Here is a 21,028-nt window from a genome sequence, read left to right on the forward strand (position 1 = left end):
TTCATCTCCTTGCACCATCCCTGCAGCCAGTCGTTCGCCCTCCGGACTCGATCCTCCCTGGCCCTGCCCTTGCCCCTCACTGGGAGGATCGAGGAGAAGACCACCTGCGCATCCATCTTCCTCAGCTTCTCTCCCAGGGCTCTGAAGTCTTCGGGTATGCTCTCCGGGGTGCACCTGGCAGTGTCGTTGGTTCCGACGTGGATGAGAATCATAGGGAAGTGATCCTGGGGCTTGATGAGTCTGCCCAGGCTAGCAGTTACATCCCGGATCCTGGCCCCCGGCAAACAGCAGACCTCTCTTGATTGCAGATCTGGTCTACAAATTGGTCCCTCGGTGCCCCTTAGCAGTGAATCCGGCCAGCTTTCTTCAGAAAAAGTACAGGGGTGTTGGGGATCACCGGCAGCGGGAAGGAGTGGGCATCCCTTCTACCAACCTTCAATTCAGGATTTTTGTTTTTGGCTGGTTTTGTTTGTTTTTTAATTTACAGGTGAGGGGGGGTCTGAGCTGTCAAGCCTTACTTTCCTGTCAGTGCCTAAGCCAATCAGCATTCAGGCACTGACCGGAAAGTAAGGCTATGACAGCTCAGACCATGTCAGAAAATGTGGCACAACGAGGTAAGGGAATCACCCAGCAATGATAGAGAATCACCCAGAGTGCTCCTTTAAATATTGGATGATCCAATTTTACTATTAATGACCTCATTGTGCCACATTTGCATGGCAAAGTCAGAGACTGCTAGGAAGCTCAAAAAAGGCCATTCTGATATGGGCTGGTATAATACTGGCAAACTAAACCGGCTGGAACCGGTTTAGTGACCATCTTTAAGGGTATGGTAACTTTTGAGAATCCTCCTCTCAGAGTCAAAATCAACTGACTACTTGCCTGCCAAAACGTATGGCGACAAAACTGCTTCCCAAATCCATCATGCCACTGTCTTTAGAAGCCATAGCATCCTTTTTAGGTCCCCCCAAACAGAACAAATAAATGGTCAAAATGTCGAAAACTCATTTGTGACCTGCAAATAACATAGTAAAACCCTCCTCACATCTAGGAGATGCAGCTGATGAAAATCATCCAGATAGTCTTCTTCCCGAAAGGACAGTAGGAATAGAAACGGATCTTGTACGTTTCAATTTGGTTTCTGGAATAACGGCTGATTCATGTGAAATGCTGATACCACTTTGGGTAAAAAGGACATAGCTATACAAACCAAGACCTCAGCTTCCGAGAAACGCAAAAACATCCCAACATGAAAGGGCCTGCAGCTCGGAGACTCTTCTCACAGACAAGATAGTGACCAGAATGGCTGTCTTCAAAGTGAGATCTTTAAGTGTATCTCGTTGAAGAGGCTCAAAGGGTCTGCAAGGCTCATAGTACAAGATTTAATTTCCACTCCAAGCACACCCTCCTCAATGGAGGCAATAGATGACGTACCCCTTTAAGGAAGCAAATAAGTCGCCAATTAAGAACTTTGAACTCTGCCCCAAAAGGACACCAAAGCTGCGACTTGAACGCACAAGGAACTGGCAGATAACCCCTTCTGACAGCCATCCTGAAAAAAACAAATTTTTCCTTGCTAGTCCCAATGACAAAAAGCACAGTTACTTACCGTAACAGGTGTTATCCAGGGACAGCAGGCAGCTATTCTCACATATGGGCAACGTCATCCAATGGAGCCCGGATGCGGACGCCTCACAAAGAAACTCGAAGTTTCGAGTCGCCCGCACCACGTATGCGCGAGTGCCTTCCCACCCAGCGCAGGGCGCGTCTCCTCAGTTCAGATAGCTAGCAGAGAAGCCAACCAGGGGAGGTGGGTGGGTTGTGAGAATAGCTGCCTGCTGTCCCTGGATAACACCTGTTACGGTAAGTAACAGTGCTTTATCCCAGGACAAGCAGGCAGGTATTCTCACATATGGGTGACCTCCAAGCTTACCAAAATGGGATGGTGGGAGTGTTGGCAATTTAGGAGAATAAATTTTGTAATACTGTTTGGCCAAACTGTCCATCCCGTCTGGATAAAGTATCCAGACAATAGTGAGAAGTGAAGGTATGAACCGAGGACCAAGTATCAGTTCTACAAATTTCCTCAATAGGTGTAGATCTGAGGAAAGCTACTGAAGCTGCCATTGCTCTGACCTTATGGGTTGTGACTTTACTGTGAAGGGGTAATCCAGCCTGGGAATAACGGAAAGAGATACACGCCGCCATGCAGTTGGAGATGGTATGCTTAGAAATAGGATGGCCCAACTTATTTGGATCGAAGGAAACAAAAAAGTTGAGGAGCAGTTCTGTGTGGTTTGGTGCGTTCCAAGTAGAATGCCAAAGCACATTTACAGTCCAGAGTATGAAGAACTGATTCTCCAGGATGAGAATGAGGCTTTGGAAAAAACACTGGAAGTCCTATGGATTGGTTGAGATGAAATTCCGAGACCACTTTAGGTAGGAATTGAGTACGAAGAGCCACCTTGTCATGTGAATGGTGACATGTGAATGGTGGGTCCGTAACTAAAGCTTGCAGTTCACTGACTCTTCAAGCGGAAGTGAGAGCTATGAGAAACACCACTTTCCAAGTGAGATACTTCAGATGAGCCTTATCAATTAGTTCAAATGGAGGCTTCATGAGTTGAGAAAGGACAACATTGAGGCCCCAAACCACAGGAGGCAGTTTGAGAGGAGGTTTAATATTGAAGAGTCCTTTTATGAATTTGGAAACCACCTGATGAGCAGAGAGGTGTTTCCCTTCAATATGTTGATGGAAGGCCGCAATTGCACTGAGATGGACTCGGATAGATGTAGACTTGAGGCCAGAATTGGATAAATGCAACAGGCAGTCCAAAACAGAAGATAAGGAGGAATGCTGAGGCTCCTTATGATGAGAAAAACACCACGTAGAAAATCTAGTCCACTTTTGATGATAGCATTGTCTAGTGGTAGGCTTCCTAGAAGCTTCTAAAACATCTCTTACAGATTGAGAAAACTGAAGAGGAGTTACGTTGAAAGGTACCAAGCTGTCAGGTGTAGAGACTGCAGGTTGGGATGAAGCAGAGATCCCTGATGCTGTGTAAGTAACCAGGGAAAAACAGGTAGAGGATACGGCTCCCTGGTGCTGAGTTGAAGTAGAAGGGAATACCAAGGTTGTCTTGGCCACCAAGGAGCGATTAGAATCATGGTGGCATGAGAGGCACCGAGGGACCATGGTGGCTGAGAGGCACCGAGGGACCAATTTGCAGACCAGATATGCAGTCAAGTGAGGTTTGCTGTCTGTCAGGAGCCAAGATTCGAGATGTAACCACCTGCCTAGACAGACTGATCAAGCCCCATGACCACTTCCCCATGCTTCTCATCCACGTCGGAACAAACGACACTGCCAGAAACACCCCGGAGAAAATGTCTGAAGACTTTGGAGCCCTGGGTGAGAAGCTGAGGAGGATGAAAGCGCAGGTGGTCTTCTCCTCAATCCTCCCAGTAAGGGGAAAGGGAAGCGCCAGGGAGGACCGTATCAAGTGGAAGAACGACTGGCTGCATGGATGGTGCAGGGAGATGAACTTTGGATTCCTGAACCATGCAGAGGCGCTGCAAGGACTACAGGGACCATACGGACTCCATCTGACCAGAAGGGGAAGGAACCTCTTTGGACATCGACTAGCCCGCCTACTTCGTAGGGCTTTAAACTAGGTAAGTTGGGGGAGGGTACCCACTCATGTACTGGTGCAGGTAATCATCCTGGTGAGGTAAGTTGCCAATCCATATCTGAGGTAAGTACACACTGCACTTCCGAATTAGGGGTAGGTACACACATCGTAAACAGTACTATAACTCAAGCAGGAATATCTACACATAGACATAGAAAACGTAAGTTATGGAGAGCTGCCTGGAGAGCTATGTACATTAATGCCCACAGTTTGGGCAATAAGATTCTGGAATTAGAAACGGAAATGAGGAATGCCAACCTAGATGTGGTGGCGATATCCGAGACTTGGTTCACGGACTCCCATGGGTGGGATATGACTATTCCGGGATACAATTTGCTTCGGCGGGACAGAGAGGGCAAATTGGGAGGAGGGGTAGCACTAAAGAGGACATCAAAGTTACCAAAATCGTAGATGTCAAGTACACTGGGGAATCTCTCTGGGTGAATTTGGCTAGGGGGAAGGACAAATGCCTGTATCTTGGCGTCGTGTACAGACCTTCAAGACAATAGGAGGACATGGATATAAAATTAGTCGAAGACATCAAGAATATCTCCTTGCGTGGAGACACAGTATTGATAGGAGACTTCAATATGCCAGATGTGGATTGGAACAAACTTTCCGCTACGACCAGCGGCAGCAGGAAGCTATTAACCTCTATAAAGGGAGCAAGACTCAGACAGATGGTATTAGAGCCCACTAGGGATCAAGCGATACTTGACCTAATTCTCACCAACGGAGAAAGTGTCACAGAGGTCTCGGTAGGCGACACGTTGGCCTGCAGTGACCACAACATGATATGGTTCAACCTCAGGAGAGGATTCCCTAAGTCAAGCACATCAACCAAGGTCCTCAATTTTAAGGGCACAAACTTCGAAAGCATGGGAGATTTCATCCATCGAGTTGGTGTTGCAAAACCAAACCGAAACTGATGATGTAGAGGTAATGTGGTCAACTCTGAAATCAACCATACACGAAGCAACCAACCGCTTCGTCAAATCAATAAGTAAACAGCGAAGAAACAATAGACCACAGTGGTTTTCTTGGGAGATCTCAGACCTCATAAAAAAGAAGAAAAGAGCGTTCATCTTCTACAATCAGGGAAGCAAGGATCCAAGGAAGACTATCTGGCCAAGTCAAAAGCGGTCAAAACGGCAGTCAGGGAGGCAAACTCCAAATTGAGGAGAACCTTGCTAAAAGCATCAAGAAGGGCGATAAATCCTTCTTCAGGTACATTAGTGACAGAAAAAGAAACACAGATGGAATAGTACGCCTTAGGAAACCCGACGGTAACTATGCAGAATCGGACTCCGATAAAGCCAAACTTTTAAATGAATACTTCTGCTCGGTCTTCACTTGCGAGGCGCCGGGATCCAGCCCTCAGCTGCCGACCAGGGAAAGCTCGGAAGACCCGTTTCGAAATTTCGAGTTTATGCCCAGCAGTGTCTACGATGAGCTATCAAGACTCAAGGTGAACAAAGCTATGGGACCGGACAAACTACACCCCAGGGTGCTCAGGGAGTTGAGTGACGTCTAGGCGGAACCATTATCCATGCTCTTCAATCTTTCCCTGAGTACAAGAAAAGCCCCGTTGGATTGGAAAACGGCTAACGTTATTCCACTCCACAAAAAGGGATGGACAGAGGCTGTGAATTATAGACTGGTGAGTCTCACATCGATATTGAGTAAACGTATGGAAACACTAATCAAACACCAACTGGATATGATCCTGAACGAGGAGGATCTACGTGATCCCCATCAACATGGTTTTACAAAGGGAAGGTCTTGCCAATCGAATCTGATCAACTTCTTTGACTGGGTAACAAGGAAGCTGGATGTAGGGGAGTCCCTGGACGTCGTGTACTTGGACTTCAGCAAAACGTTTGATAGTGTCCCACACCGCAGGTTATTGAACAAGATGGGTTCGATGGGACTGGGTGAAACATTAACCGCATGGGTTAAGGATTGGCTTAGTGGTAGACTTCAGAGAGTTGTGGTGAACGGTACCCTCTCCGATGTGACGGAGGTGATCAGCGGAGTGCCGCAGGGCTCGGTCTTCGGACCGATCCTATTTAACATCTTCATAAGAGACTTGGCAGAGGGGCTTTGAGGTAAAGTTACATTATTCGCCGATGACGCCAAACTATGCAACATAGTAGGCGAAAGCACAACACAGTGCTTGACACAGTGCCTGACAAAAGCTCAGTGCCTGACAGTATAACGCAGGACCTTCTCCTGCTGGAGCATTGGTCAAAGACTTGGCAACTAAGTTTTAATGCTAAAAAATGTAAGTTCATGCACCTTGGCAGCAAAAATCCATGCAGGACTTACACCCTAAATGGTGAGATCCTAGATAGGACTGTAGCAGAACGTGACTTGGGGGTGATCATTAGCGAAGACATGAAGACTGCCAACCAAGTGGAAAAAGCTTCATCCAGGGCTAGACAAATCATGGGCTGTATCCGCAGAAGTTTCGTCAGCCATAAGCCCGAGGTCATAATGCGTTGTACAGATCCATGGTGAGGCCCATCTGGAATACTGTGTGCAATTCTGGAGGCCGCATTATCAAAAAGACGTGCGGAGAGTTGAGTCGGTTCAGCGAATGGCCACCAGGATGGTCCCAGGACTCAAGGATCTCCCGTATGAGGAACGGCTGGGTAAGCTGCAGCTATACTCACTTGAAGAACGCAGAGAGAGGGGAGACATGATCGAAATGTTCAAATACGTCACGGGCCGTATCGAGGGGCTAGAAGATCTCTTTCTTCTTAAAGGTCCCACGGCAACAAGAGGGCATCCGCTGAAAATCAGGGATGAGAAATTTCATGGCGACTCCAGAAAATATTTCTTCACCGAAAGGGTGGTTGACCAATGGAATAATCTTCCACTACAGGTAATTGAGGCCAACAGCGTGCCTGATTTTAAGAAGAGATGGGATAGGCATGTGGGATCTCTTTGTGGAGGTAGTTAGGGGGTGGGTCATTAGTGTGGGCAGACTGGATGAGCCGTGGCCCTTTTTCTGCCATCATTTTCTATGTTTCTATGTTCTTCAACTTGACTAGAGTCTTGAGAATGAGAGGGAATGCGTAGAGGAAGAGATTCGTCCATTCCAGAAGAAAAGCATCTGCCTCGAGGCGGTGAGGAGAGTATATCCTGGAGCAGAACTGAGGCAGTTTGAAGTTGTGGGGAGCCGCAAAGTGGTCTATCTGAGGGGTTCCCCATTGAGATAAAATGTGATGAAGAGGCGAGGAATGGAGAGTCCATTCGTGAGGTTGCAGAAGATGACTCAAGTTATCCACTAAGCAATTGTTTGCCCCTTGAATGTAGACAGATTTGAGGAAGGTGTTGTGGCGGATTGCCCAGTCCCAAACCTTCAGAGCTTCCTGACAAAGGGAGGCAGATCCCGTCCCTCCCTGTTTGTTGACATAATACATGGCGACTTGGTTGTCCGTTCGAATGAGGACTACCTGGTCATGAAGCAGATGTTGAAAAGCTTGGAGAGCTTTGAAGATCGCTCTGAGTTCCAACAGATTGATGTGACACTGACGATCCGTACGAGTCCAGAGGCCTTGAGTACGGAGACCATCGAGATGAGCGCCCCAAGCGTAGGTCGAAGAGTCTGTCGTGAGGACCTTCTGATGTGGGGGCATTTGAAAAAGCAAGCCTCTGGAAAGATTGGAAGAGAGCATCCACCAACGGAGAGACTGTTTCAATGAAGGAGTGACTGATATGTGTCGAGAAAGAGGGTCGCAAACTTTTATCCATTGAGTAGCCAGGGTCCACTGAGGAATTCTAAGGTGAAGTCTGGCAAAACGAATCACGTGTACTGTGGAGGCCATGTGATCCAGAAGTACCATCATGTGTCTCGCTGAGATGGAGGAGCGGGAAGACACTGTATGACAGAGGTGACAAAGAGCTTCCAATCGTTGTTGCGGAAGAAAAGGTCTGAGTTGGATAGTGTCCAGAACAGCTCCAATGAATTGTAGAGTTTGGGAAGGCTGAAGTTGAGATTTGGGAAAGTTGATTTCGAATCCCAAACTTTGGAGGAACCAGGTAGTCCGTTGGGTCACTAGAATAACCCCTTGAGATGTTGAATCTTTGATGAGCCAGTCGTTAAGGTAGGGAAACACCTGAAGACCATGGTTCCGTAGAGCTGCTGCCACCACTACTAGGCACTTGGTGAACACTCTGGGAGATGAAGCTAGGCCGAAGGGCAGCACTCTGTATTGATTTTTTTTTTTTTATTATTTATTTATAGAATTTTACAATATCACCAAGCATATACATCTTGTACAGTAAAGTGAGGTCAAACAACATACTAAACTGAAATTCCAAAATTAAGATATACCACAATCATAGTTCAATTGAAAAATAATAATGGATAAATAAAATAACAATATCCTAGCTGATCTCACACTAGTCCTCAAAATTATTGGATCCAAGATTAAAGAGTAGATCAAATGTAATTCAAATTAATTTAAAAAGAAAAAGTCCATGTCTTACTAAAGTGCAGGGAGTTAACCTTCCATGGGCGCTGCTGTTGTTATTCCTTTTTCAAGACGTTTCCCTGAGAGAAAACCAATTAATTGAGACGGTTCTGTAAAAATATACTTCAATGATAAATATCTAACCACACATTTACATGGATATCTCAAGAAGAAAATACCACCTATTTGAGTCACTCCAGGTTTTAAAAGTAGAAATTCTTTCCTTCTTTTTTGAGTCTCTCTAGAGACATCAGGGAAAATCTGAATGTGCTGTCCCAGGAAGTCTTTGGACCTATTTTTAAAGTAAAGTTTCATTATCCAATCCTTGTCTGGGGCCAAAGCGACAGACAACAAGAGAGTGGCTGGAACGGCCAGTTCTCTATCTGATTGTTCTAATATTACGGAAATGTCCAGTGACCTCTCCTGGGGTTCTTCAATTTTTTCTTCTTTAGATTGGGGTTTGGCAGGAAGATAATACACTCTTGTAAGAGGAGGTAAGGAACTTTCAGGAATTTCCAATATTTCCATAAAATACCTTTTCACCATTTCTCTAGGAGAAATTGACAGGATCTTTGGAAAATTTATAAACCTCAAATTATTAATTCAACCGTTATTCTCCTGTGCTTCCAACTTCTTCCTGAGTATTATATTATCTTTAACCAACAAATCTTGATTTTGTTTCAGAAGCATTAGCTCCTTATTTGTATTTTGTGACTCTATTTTAAGTTGTGACATATCCTGCTTTAGGTCATTTAATTCTTCTTTTTGTACTTTTAATTCTTTATCCAAACTTTTTATTTGGGGATTTAAAGAATTCCCCAAATTCACTACCAAATCCCATAATGCATCGAGTGTGACTTTAGGTGGTTTTGTAGGTGAAAAAAGTTGTAATGGTGTAGTATCTAAATGTTCTGGAATTAGCTTTACCTCGGTAGCGTCTTGTATTTCCCCAGCCTCTGTTGTCCCGGTCGCAAGTCCTTGCAGAGATAACATATCACTCTGCGTTGTTATTTTCGGCGAGCCCTCCATGCTGGCCTCTGGGAACGAAGAAGAAACCACCTCTTCGGGTGCATTCTGGTCCCGTGGAGAGCTAGCTGCTTGCGGCGTCGGTTGAAGGGGTGGCGTCCTAACGTCGGGGCTAAGAGTGACATCAAGCTCAGGGGATCTCCCCACCGTTCCACTCTCTGGCGGTGTCCCCAACGAGCTAGCACCCGACTCTTCTTGCTCCCGTTGTAGGCGTCGGAGAAGATCATCAATTGTTACCACTGGGGTTAAGGGTCGTCGGGAGGCTCCTCCGGCGTTCCTTCCCCGTCTTTTTGGCATAATTAAAGAAGAAGAAGAAAGGTCTTCGCCGACGTCCTCACTGCAATAGGCATGGAACAACCATCTTAGATCCAACTATGGGGAGCAGGATCCGGGTCAGGTCAATTTTCCCAAATCAAAAGTTACCTCAATTGGATTCCCGGACTCCTTGTGGCTCCTAAGGGGCTCCCAAGGGGCCTTGCGTGCCCCTTAGGGCACGCCCCTTTGGCCACGCCCTGCGGCCGCGCGGCTGCGGCCGCAACCGCAGCAGCGGCTGCCTTTTACGATGTTGGAGACGGACCCAATGACGTCAGGGGTCCGTCTCTGTGGATGCCTGTCGGCGTTGCAAACCGGGAGGAAAAGAAGCCGCTGATGCTGGAGTCTGAGACCAGCCACGAGTCTCCTCACAATATCCTCCAGTCCGGTAACTGCTCCCAGATTGCTGCAGCAGCGGCTGCCTTTTACAATGTTGGAGACGGACCCAATGACGTCAGGGGTCCGTCTCTGTGGATGCCTGTCGGCGTTGCAAACCGGGAGGAAAAGAAGCCGCTGATGCTGGAGTCTGAGACCAGCCACGAGTCTCCTCACAATATCCTCCAGTCCGGTAACTGCTCCCAGATTGCTGCAGCAGCGGCTGCCTTTTACGATGTTGGAGACGGACCCAATGACGTCAGGGGTCCGTCTCTGTGGATGCCTGTCGGCGTTGCAAACCGGGAGGAAAAGAAGCCGCTGATGCTGGAGTCTGAGACCAGCCACGAGTCTCCTCACAATATCCTCCAGTCCGGTAACTGCTCCCAGATTGCTGCAGCAGCGGCTGCCTTTTACGATGTTGGAGACGGACCCAATGACGTCAGGGGTCCGTCTCTGTGGATGCCTGTCGGCGTTGCAAACCGGGAGGAAAAGAAGCCGCTGATGCTGGAGTCTGAGACCAGCCACGAGTCTCCTCACAATATCCTCCAGTCCGGTAACTGCTCCCCCTGTATTGATAATGCAGATTCCCCACCCGAAATCTGAGATATTGACGGGAGGCCGGATGTATGGGAACATGAGTGTAGGCCTCCTTGAGATCCAGAGAGCATAACCAGTCGTTCTGCTTGAGAAGGGGATAAAGGGATGCCAGGGACAACATGCAAAACTTTTCTTTGACTAGAAAGTGGTTGAGAGCCCCGAGATCCAGAATGGGTCGCAGATCGCCCGTCTTTTTTGAAACAAGAAAGTAACGGGAGTAAAAACCCCTGTTCTGCTGTTCCAAAGGAACTGGCTCGATAGCATGAAGGTGAAGCACAGCTTGAGCTTCCTGAAGAAGGGCGGTCTGGGATGGACTGGAAGGATACTCTCTTAGAGGAAGGTCCGGAGTAACCTGATTGAAATGAAGAGAGTATCCTTCCTGGATGATGGTAAGTACCCAGAGGTCTGACGTAATTGTCATCCATCGGTGGTAAAAAAGATGGAGACGACCTCCAATAGGGGAAAAAGAAGGCAGAGGCAGAACGATGGAGGTTATGCTCTGTTCAAAAAGGCTGCAGCAGAAGGTTGAAGTTTATGCTTCTGTTTTTGAGGCTGCTGCTTCTTAAGAGGAGGACAAGTATAAGGAGCCTGCCTTGGAGCAAACTGTCACTGATAAATAGGAGGAGGGCGTGCAGGTTTAGCAGGAGTTGACTTTGGCTTAGGTCTGACAATAGAAGCAAAGGACTTTTCATGGTCAGACAATTTTTTGGTGGCTGCCTCAATAGATTCATCAAAGAGGTCATTGCCCTCACAAGGAATATTGGCGAGGTGGTCCTGAAGGTTAGGGTCCATGTCGATGGTACGAAGCCAGGCAAGACGACGCATAGCCACTGAAAAAGCAGCTGCTCTAGCAGGTAACTCGAAGGCATCATAAGATGACTGGAGAAGATGTAAATGAAGTTGAGATAAAGAAGCAATAACTTCCTGAAACTCAAAGTGCTTTTGAAAAATCCCTATGAACTGTGGAAGTAGAGAAATAAGGAACTCAAAATAAGTAATAAAATGAAAATTATAATTAAGGACTTTAGAAGACATCATGGCATTTTGTCCATAGTTTCCCTTCTCTTCCAGGGGGTACGGTGGCATAGACCTTGGAAGGATGGGATCTCTTCAAAGAGGACTCAACAAGCAGGGATTGATGAGATAACTGAGAGTTGTCAAACCCTTTGCGGTGTACAATTTTATAGCGAGAATCCAATTTTCCTGGAACAGCTGGTAAGGAAAAAGGAGTCTCCATGCACCGACCAAAAGTCTGATTTAAAAGCTTATGAAGAGGAAGCTTAAGTGACTCAGCCGGAGGTTGAGGAAGATGCATGACTTCGAGATACTCCTTGGAGTATTTGGAGCCAGTATCTAATTTAAGATCCAAGTCCACAGCCATCTGACGGAGAAAAGATGAAAATGAGAGATGATCCGTCAGGGCTTTGCCTCGAGAAGGACTCGAGGACATCGAGGCAGCCTGTGTCGAAGATGAAGCTTCAGCATGTAAAAAGGCATCAGATGAATATGGTGACTTGGACGAGGCAATCGAATGTGGAATATCCTCGAGGTCCGGCATGGGAGAGCTCGAATGAGGAGTATGTGGAGTAGAACAAGGCTTAATGGAAGAACTATGTCTGGAAGTATGGCTCGATGAAGCCCTCGAGTGGTGATGAGAACTGTGCCTTGAAGCAGATCTCGAAGAGCGATGAGACCTCGTCGAAGAATGGAGAGAGGTAAAGGAATCTCGATACACTCTCAAAGACTCTGCTCCTTGTATAGAGTGTGAGGAATCCTGTCGAGGCACATGCAAAGATTCTGCTCCTTGCTGAACGTGCTTAGATGCCATACCAGACACTCGCAGAGACTCTGCTCCCTGCAAAGAGTGTGGAGGATCAGACTGAGGCAAGGAAAGTGGCTCGACCTCGCAGAAGTCTGCTACATGCCCAGGCTGGATAATAGGGAGAAGCTTCGGTCCCATGTTAGTAAGGAACTGAACGATGTGCTTCTCCAACAAGGTCTGGAAGGAAGCCGGCAAAAATGGATCCGCGTCTGAAACTGGTCCACTTGCCTTGGCTGGAGGTTCCTTCGGAGTAGTGTGATTGTGCTTCAACTTGGTAGTCTTAGGCACTTTAATCACTACCGCTGAAACAGTCTGCTGAGTTATCTGTCCTGAGGAAACAGGGGAAGATACAGCAGATGTCGATGAAGTAAGAGCCGCTGCAAAAGACGAAGATCTGATGAGGCTCAAGGTGGAAGCAGTAGAAGCTGGAGGACCATCGGCCGAAGTCGAAGCCGAAGTCGTCTTCGAAGTCGAGGCCGAGGTCACCTTGGAAGTCAAGGTCATCTTCGAAGTCGAGGGTTCAGAAGAATCCATTTCGAAAAGCTTGTCCACCACGATACGACGACGCTTAAAAGCACGAGGCTGAAGCGTTTGGCAAGGCAGGCACGATCTAGGATGATGCTTAAGCCCAAGGCACTTGAGGCAGCAACGGTGAGGGTCCGTAATAGAGATCGCGCGCTGACACTTGCTACACTTCTTGAAGCCTGTAGCAGGCCGGGACATAGAAGTGAAAACAGCCGCCGCAAGATCGAAGTCGTCGGGCCGCAACGGACAGAAGAAAAAATATTTTTTTTTAAACCAAAAATAAAAGAAAGACAAAAACAGCGATTCATGAAGAAAATAAACACAAACCGTGGTTAGAGAAGGCACAAGTAACAAAGTTAACGCAGAGAGTCGAAGAGAGACTTCTCGGCTCTGCGGAAAATTAAGAACTGAGGAGACGCGCCCTGATACTCGCGCATGCGCGGTGCGGGCGACTCGAAACTTCGAGTTTCTTCAAGCAAGTCTGCTTGTGAGGCATCCGCATCCAGGCTCCGTCGGATGACGTCACCCATTTGTAAGACTACCTGCCTGCTTGTCCTGGGATAATTAAAGATACGCTGATACATCTGAATGATCATGATTATCCTGTTGATTACTCCATAAAAATTTTGGGAGTGACATTAGATTGGCACCTTACTTTGGAGCAACATACAGACTTACTAGTCAGAAAATGTTTTTCGGTGTTATGGAAACTCCAAACCATTAAGAAATATTTTGATGCAGTATCGTTTCGCTTGTTGGTCCAGTCATCTATATTAAGTATCCTTGATTACTGTAACATAATTTTCTTGGGTACTTAAGAAAACTTTTAAAAGATTACAAGCGATACAAAATTCAGTAGTACGGTTGAAAAAAATGGGAGCACATAAGTCCCTATTAACAAAAATTACACTGGTTGCCGATGGAGGCAAGAGTCCTGTTCAAATTTGCTTGTATTTGTTTTAAATCAATATTTGGTATGTCACCAGTCTATTTGGCTTCCCATTTTTTCTTGGATGGTTCCAATAAGTCCACACGCAGAGTTCATTTATTTGCATATCCAACAAGAGATTTCTTGATAGATCCCTTGCTTTTCAGGCAGCAAAATAAATGATTGGCTTGGTAAATTATTCCAGGTGTTTTATGTTATTATTCTTTTATAAAATTAATAAAGACACAGTTATTTGATATATTTGTAACCAAAGTTTTTACTGTTTTAGGTTATTTGTTTATTATGTACTTCTTATGATTTGTATAACTTGCTGACTGTTCAGTTTCTCTTGCTGTAAACCGCCTTGAACTATCATAGTTTGGCAGTATATAAGAATAAAGTTATTATTATTATCCTGCACATATGACAAAATTTGCACAAGGTAGCCCGAAACGGAGAAACTACAGCTGAGCATACCAGGATTTGAACAAGCACCATACTCTGGTGTATGCTACAGACGTGGATCACTTAAGACCATGCAAATGACAAAATCATAAAATGACAAAATCATAAAATCCTTTTTCTGTCTTAGTTTTTGCCCATTCAAGAGTCAGCCATAGAAACATAGAAAAGTGACAGCAGAAAAGGGCCAAGGACCATCAAGTCTGCCCACTCTATTGACCCACCCACCCTCCTAGCTACCCTTTGAGAGATCGCACTCTGATGTCCCATTCCCTCTTAGAGATCCGACATGAGCATCTCATCTGTTCTTAAAATCTGGCACGCTACTGGCCTCGATCACCTGTGCTGGAAGCTCATTCCAATTGTCAACCACTCTTTCGGTGAAGAAGTACTTCCTGGTGTCGCCATGAAACTTCCCGCCCTTTTTTTTCAGTGGGTGCCCTCTTGTGGCCGAGGGTCCTCTAAGAAAGAAAATATCATCTTCTACCTCAATACGTCCAGTGATATACTTAAACGTCTCAATCATGTCTCCCCTCTCCCTACGTTCTTCGAGAGAGTATAGCCGCAATTTGTTTAGCCTTTCTTCGTACGATAGATCCTTGAGTCCCAAGACCATTCTGGTGGCCATTCGCTGACCCGACTCAACCCTCAGCACATCCTTATGGTAATGTGGCCTCCAGAATTGTACGCAGTACTATAGATGAGGCCTCACCATGGTTCTGTACAATGGCATTACGACGTTGGGCTTCCGACTAACAAAGCTTCTCCAGATACAAGAATCAAGGAGCATGGGTAAATCCATTCATCCGCCTGCTGGAGACAAGAGTATACTGGAGATGGAAGAAGCATTCCATCTGAGGTAATGGATCACAGCTTTGGTGTTCTCTATCTCCATTTGCTAGTGGATAGACTTAACCGTGCATCTGGATTCGTCTTCTGCAGATGACAGGGAAGGGAGAAGCTAGAGGAAAATTGGTGAGATTTCAGAGGCACAAAAATTGCCTCTATTGCCTCCGGCAAGTTGACAGCTCCTACTATCAGGGAGGGATTTGGGGTGGTGATCCGCCACAATGGCCATGAAGTCATCTAGTCCTTTGCCAAACAGCATCTGCCCTTTGAAAGGTAATCTGCTGAGAATGGCCTCAAGAGGCCGAGTTGCTTGCTCACTGTCTGATCCAGAGCATCCAGTGGGCTGAAATGGAGTAAGCTAAAACCTTAACCAGGATTCTAATGATGTCAGAATGAGCATTGGCCACATAATCCCCACCCTCCTTTAACATGTGGGGACAGGAGTTCCCAAGTTCCGAGGGACTAGTTTGCAGCCTGAATTGCCAGGTAGTTCAATGGGGAGGGGGAATCCTAATATTTTTTAAACATGAAAATCCTGATATATATTCTGATATATAATAAGAATTGTTTTAAATACAATAACTCCCTCTAACCCCCCCTCCCCCAAAGATAAACCAAATTCCAGACTCAGAGGAGGTTCCTTACGACAATTTTGATAACAAAATAGAATCACCACATTACAGTGTCAAAAACAAAGTAGTTTTAACAATTCAATATCCATTTTTTGGCTCTGGGTGGCATCACCAACCAAACCATTTCCCTCCCATTCTACTTAAGCCTCTTAGTAGATGAAACCACCCCGCCCTGTGACGTTCCAATGCCAAACAAAAGATTTAACCACTGTGAAGGTAAAGACAAAGGGGCTCTTTTACTAAAGCTTAATACATGCTAACAGAAGCTAACAAAAGACGCTTTAATTTAGGTGTTGTGCCACCACTTAACTTAAGTGACCCGTGTCCTTAAAACCCACTTAACCCATTTAAATAAAAAATGTGGCCACCTACTTGCACCTCCCAAAGCAGCACCGCAATCGTGGCTATGGAGGCACCTACTGGTGACTAAAGCTGAAGTAGGCGTGGCCAATGCTGGAAATGCCATTAGATGCTAGTAGGCAGGCACCTGTATAGATGTGATTCACATGAAAGGTAGGAACTGGAGACGTAGGCCTTCAAAACTTTGGCCTACATTTTCGGCACCTTTCACAAAGTTGTAATACTACAAATAGCGCCGTCGCATGATTGACACGTGATTAGCAGCACTTTTGTTGGCAGCCGCCGACAGCAGTGCCGTTTGCAGAATCTGGCCCTAAGTGATATGTAGCCCATAAATATAATATAGAACGTGCAACATTTAGTATGTACTAATTTCTGTTACCTCACACTAAGCTTTAGTAAAAAAGCCCCTTAGTGTGGCATTGCAATAAAATTACTTTCCTCTCAGTTGCTTTTTCACAGCTTAGTATGCCAGAAGTCCTACACTCAGCAAATAAAAAAAGTTCTGAGAGTGGACTTTAATTTTCAAAATGCACTGAATATGATTCCATACCCCTTCCCATAATCCTATCACCAAATGCCAAAACTGGTGGCCTGTTGCTCCCTCTTTCCCACATTGTAGACACCGATATATACTGCGCTATACCCATTTTCAAATGTCTAGATGGGGAAATATAAGTGCACAACTGAGATTTATAACTTAACTCTTTACAGCCTGCATTAACCACTTTTGCATGGTCTCATGAAGCCACCTGCAAGAGTTCCCACTTTGATCTCTACTCCCAAATCCCTAGTACGGTCCGGTCTCTCAAACTTTTTTATTTTTTTAGCGCCGGCACACTAAACAGAACAAATGTTTTTCACTGCACATTATAAAATTGCAAAACCAGCAAAATATGAAATTTGATAGTTATTTATCTAAATAAGCTATGATGGGAAATTGTAACAACAGTGAAACTAAAGTAGATAGTATAGAATTACTAATCAACGCAATGGATGTGCTTGTATTTGAGTGCAAATTAACTCAAAATGCAGCTTGATAGTTGACAAGTAAACATGCACATCATCCACCATCTGCAGTTGTTCTCTTTTTTTCAATTTAATTTCTGTCAAGAGCTGAAAACTCAAGTTCACAAAGATAAGAAGATCCAAATGGTAACAAAGCCTTGATTGCTTTTTGCTCAAGTTAGGATAACTACTGAATAAATAATACAAATAAAAACCAAAATTATATTAGTTTTCAAGGACCAATCACATCAAAGAATGATGCTTGTTTGGATGGTTGTATCTTTACACAAAGAAGTAACATTGACAGACTCTTGCATACTTGACATACATGTCATAATAGATATACTTATGAAGGGAATTTTTAAAAATTCTGGAATCTCTCGTGGCACACCCCTGTGCTGTTGAACACAATGTGAAAGACACTGCCCTAGTCCATCATTCTACCTATTTCCTTGAATCTATGGGAGGTAAATCTGCCTGAAAAATCTTAAGCACCCAATAAACTTTGCAATCCTGATCTCCGCCACCCCTAAAAGAAAAACATCATCCATCTAGTCTACTGACAAGCTGAGGGTTTAAATATTTTAAAAAAAAAACCCACACCTAACCTAATACAATTAATCTAATTGTACAAAGTTAACAAAACAGATGAAATAATTGGACAGCTTTACTGAATGTGTTGATCAAACTCCTTTATCTTACTATAAAAATAAAACACATGCACACATATAATACATCTCAGAACTTGGTGCCTAGAATCTGACACCTGGCACCTAAGGTTCAGAAAAGCAAGAGAATAATGGACAAGCAACAAAACTTAGGGCCTGTTTTACAAAGCCGCGCTAGCGGCTGCTGCATGGTAATGGCCCCAAAGTCCATAGAGATTTAAAGGGCTTGCCACGCGGCTTTGTAAAACATGCTGTTAAAGTTTTCTTTTGTGTATGGGGAGGAGGTTAACACGCAATTCAAACAAAAAAACAAACATACATCCCCCCAAAAAGGTAAAAGAAATGTCTCTGGACCATGAACTTTTGATGGACACTTTTCTAAAGACATTTCCAACCCTGTGCTAAAAATTGCTTACCACATTTTCAACATTATGCTTCACAATATCAAACAACCTTGATTTAGGAAAAGCAAAAATTATGAAAGCTAATATCTTTTCAGTTACTGGATTTTTCTGTCATTTAATAAAATAGCCCCAACTTAAGTTTTTCTGATGCAATCCTTAATATTGTTGAATTGTGAATTTGATCTCTCTCATTACCAAAAGCTGAAGGACTTTAAACAGAAAGCAAGTTAAAAGTAGTATGCATCTTGAAACAGATAACTTCACAAGCAACGTCTTTAGCATAAAAACTTTTGAACACTGCTAGTGGAATGACATGGGTCAGAATTTGTCCCTTTTCCACACAGATAACTGCAGGAAACCATCTATCTCAACCTCAGTCCTTCACCAGCATTCCTCAATACAGGGCCTGTGGGTCAGTGGCTGTGCCCATTCATACTCTGATTCTTTCATCTCTCCTTAAAGAATAACACAGGGATATGGCTTCCCCTTAACCGCAGGAACAGGGACAAATTATGTCCCCCATATCATTCTCTGACACCACTGCATGATTATTCTTTCTTGATATATTTTTGGTATTTCAGTTAGGGCCAATTCTGCTCCAAGAGCAAAGCCCACATTTCACAAAAATCTAATGCCTATTAAGAACAGTAATGGATTGCCTGCACTGAAAGCCTTCAGAATTACCCATCTACAATAAACATCTCCTCACAGTTTAGTAAAACCACCTCATTCTACACGAAGTATTTGGCTTCTCTAGCTTCCCTTCCTTCCAGATTTCAACCCCCCAAAAAGCTCCTAAAGATACCATGACAAAATTCGGACAAGAAAGAATGCATGGCAGGTATCACTCTATTTTCTCGGGATCCTGAAAATATCAGTAACCTCACATAAACCATACAAATGAAATACCAGAAAGAAAACATCAAAATAAAATGGATATTGATAGTAGAAATACCTAATTCAATATTTAAGCAAAATTTCACCCAGCATTCTGCGTTGACCTGAAGTAAAAGAGCAGCAGCGGGGTGTCCCAAATCCCACTGTCAAATGTAACATAAAATCACAAGGGAAATGGTATAACAGAACTCAAATGTGCGATGATTCATGCACACATCCCTCGGCAATCTGAGCAGCATTTAATTGATTAATTAAATCACGGAGGGAAGCAAACAGCATTCCAGACTCACACGACGCATCTAGCTGGACCAGTATTTCACGAACTTCACATTTGAAGTTTCTTTTTTAAGTATTAAAATAGGGGGGGGGGGTGTTTACAGGACACACTTATTACATCTGAGAAATACTTTGTAAACCACGCCGTATTCATCTGCTACCGAATTTTAAAAGTCCACACGCAATGAATTAATGGAATAAGAAATCCATGCGGGCTTTTTCCTTTCCCACCATACATAAGAAGCCTTTTTTTTTTTTTTTTTTTTGCCTCCCAACACCGTTTAGGATTAGAAATCCTTCGCCGCAGGCAGCGAGAAAATAGCCAGGGAATAATCTGCACCATGTGCAAAAACAGTTTCAAAATTATTAACAACAGACTCCTCACCTCATTTGATTCAGCAGCATGGAAGAGAAAGGGAAAAAGCCCATCTCGTCCTCTGACTGAAGCACAGATTCGCGGATGTTGTTTTTTTTCAGGGTTTGCATTTCGTTACTTTAAAACTTATGAGCGTTGCATATTCCAAACCCCCCCCCCCCCCATGAATCACATATCGCCCCCATCCCTCATCTCCCTGCCCAGCGTGGCTCGGCTCTCACTCGAGCGAATACCCGCTCTCTTTTCATTTTCTTCTCGGGGGCCAAGGCTACCCTCCAAACATCACTCGCATCTCTATCCCAAGGGGGCTTGCAAGGGGCCAAAAGGCCGCAACCTCTTCCCACCTGGATGTAGTTGTTCTCGCAGTAGTCGGCTACCCTCTCCAGGTTCGTGAAGCTGTCAAGCAAGGCCCGCCGCCCGCCCGGGATCTCCTCCTCCAGCAGCATCTGCAGCTCCGCCATCTTCACATCCTTAAACCGCTACTGCGGCGCGAGGGCGAGAGAAGGCGAGAGCGCCGAGCGAAGGGAAGGAGGAGGGGGCGGGACCGGGAAAGCGCGCGGGGACGCGAGCGCCAAGCGGAGGGATTGAGGAGGCGGGGCCGTGAGAGCACGCGGGGGCGCGAACGCTGAGCTGGAGGAGCGCGCGCAAGTGGGCGTCACGGGGAGAACCAATGAGAAGGTCAAAACCAGGACGGGACTGCTAACGCAGTCGTGCGTGTGCACGCGCTTTATTGAGAAGGCCTACAAAAATAAAATCCCTCCCTCTTCCGGCGTATCCAAGCAACAGGAGGCAGAGGCGGGATCTCGGGATGTGTGAAGTAATGAGCCCGAGCGTTTGTCTTTGGAACTCTGCAGCTATGGTCCCTGTAAATCACGAGAGACAGGCGGCAGCGGCGGCTTAGCATCATTATCATGCGTGACCTGTTTCATAGCCGGCAACCCGACTCTGCATTGCTGACTTCGGGAAGGGGAGAGGAGGCAAAAATAAATAAATAAATAAACTTGGAGGTTCTCCTTCTTCTGAAATAATATGATCCAAAAAATCGAGGCATTTCAGCTAGTCGAACAGTGGAACAGTAGCAGCGTATACATTTTAGAAAGTACATGATGAATAGATGATATTGTCAAAGTTTGGCACTCGGATAGCTAAATTGAGCATCTATTTTTATTACCGAGATAATTTTTTGGAGTGACTGCTTTAAACAATCTCTCTTTTTCTTGGCTTATCCTACCAGTCCCCTTTCCTTGTCTCACGTCTGTAGTTTTTAAACATGTTCAACCTAAGCAATAGTGCCTTATTGGGGAGGTTCAATCTTGTCAATTTGTCTGTCAGTGTCCA

The 21,028-nt window shown here is 45.1% G+C and overlaps 1 protein-coding gene across 10 annotated transcripts in view; it reads right to left on the reverse strand.

Moving 5' to 3' along the window:
* ABI2 (abl interactor 2) overlaps positions 1-20,361 on the reverse strand; it is a 319,399-nt gene extending 299,038 nt beyond the window's left edge. For 3 of the 10 annotated variants that reach the window (XM_033946879.1, XM_033946877.1, XM_033946878.1), the window contains exon 1: positions 20,035-20,360. In XM_033946879.1, the coding sequence (XP_033802770.1) occupies positions 20,035-20,151 (117 nt within the window). In that variant the 5' untranslated portion in view covers positions 20,152-20,360. Of the gene's footprint in view, positions 1-20,034 lie in introns of all 10 variants that reach the window. The other 7 variants (XM_033946885.1, XM_033946884.1, XM_033946881.1 and 4 more) reach the window with 6 other exon arrangements.
* Positions 20,362-21,028: the final 667 nt, after the last annotated feature.

This window comes from Geotrypetes seraphini, chromosome 5, assembly GCF_902459505.1.
Source record: "Geotrypetes seraphini chromosome 5, aGeoSer1.1, whole genome shotgun sequence".
In the NCBI taxonomy this organism is placed as follows: domain Eukaryota; kingdom Metazoa; phylum Chordata; class Amphibia; order Gymnophiona; family Dermophiidae; genus Geotrypetes; species Geotrypetes seraphini.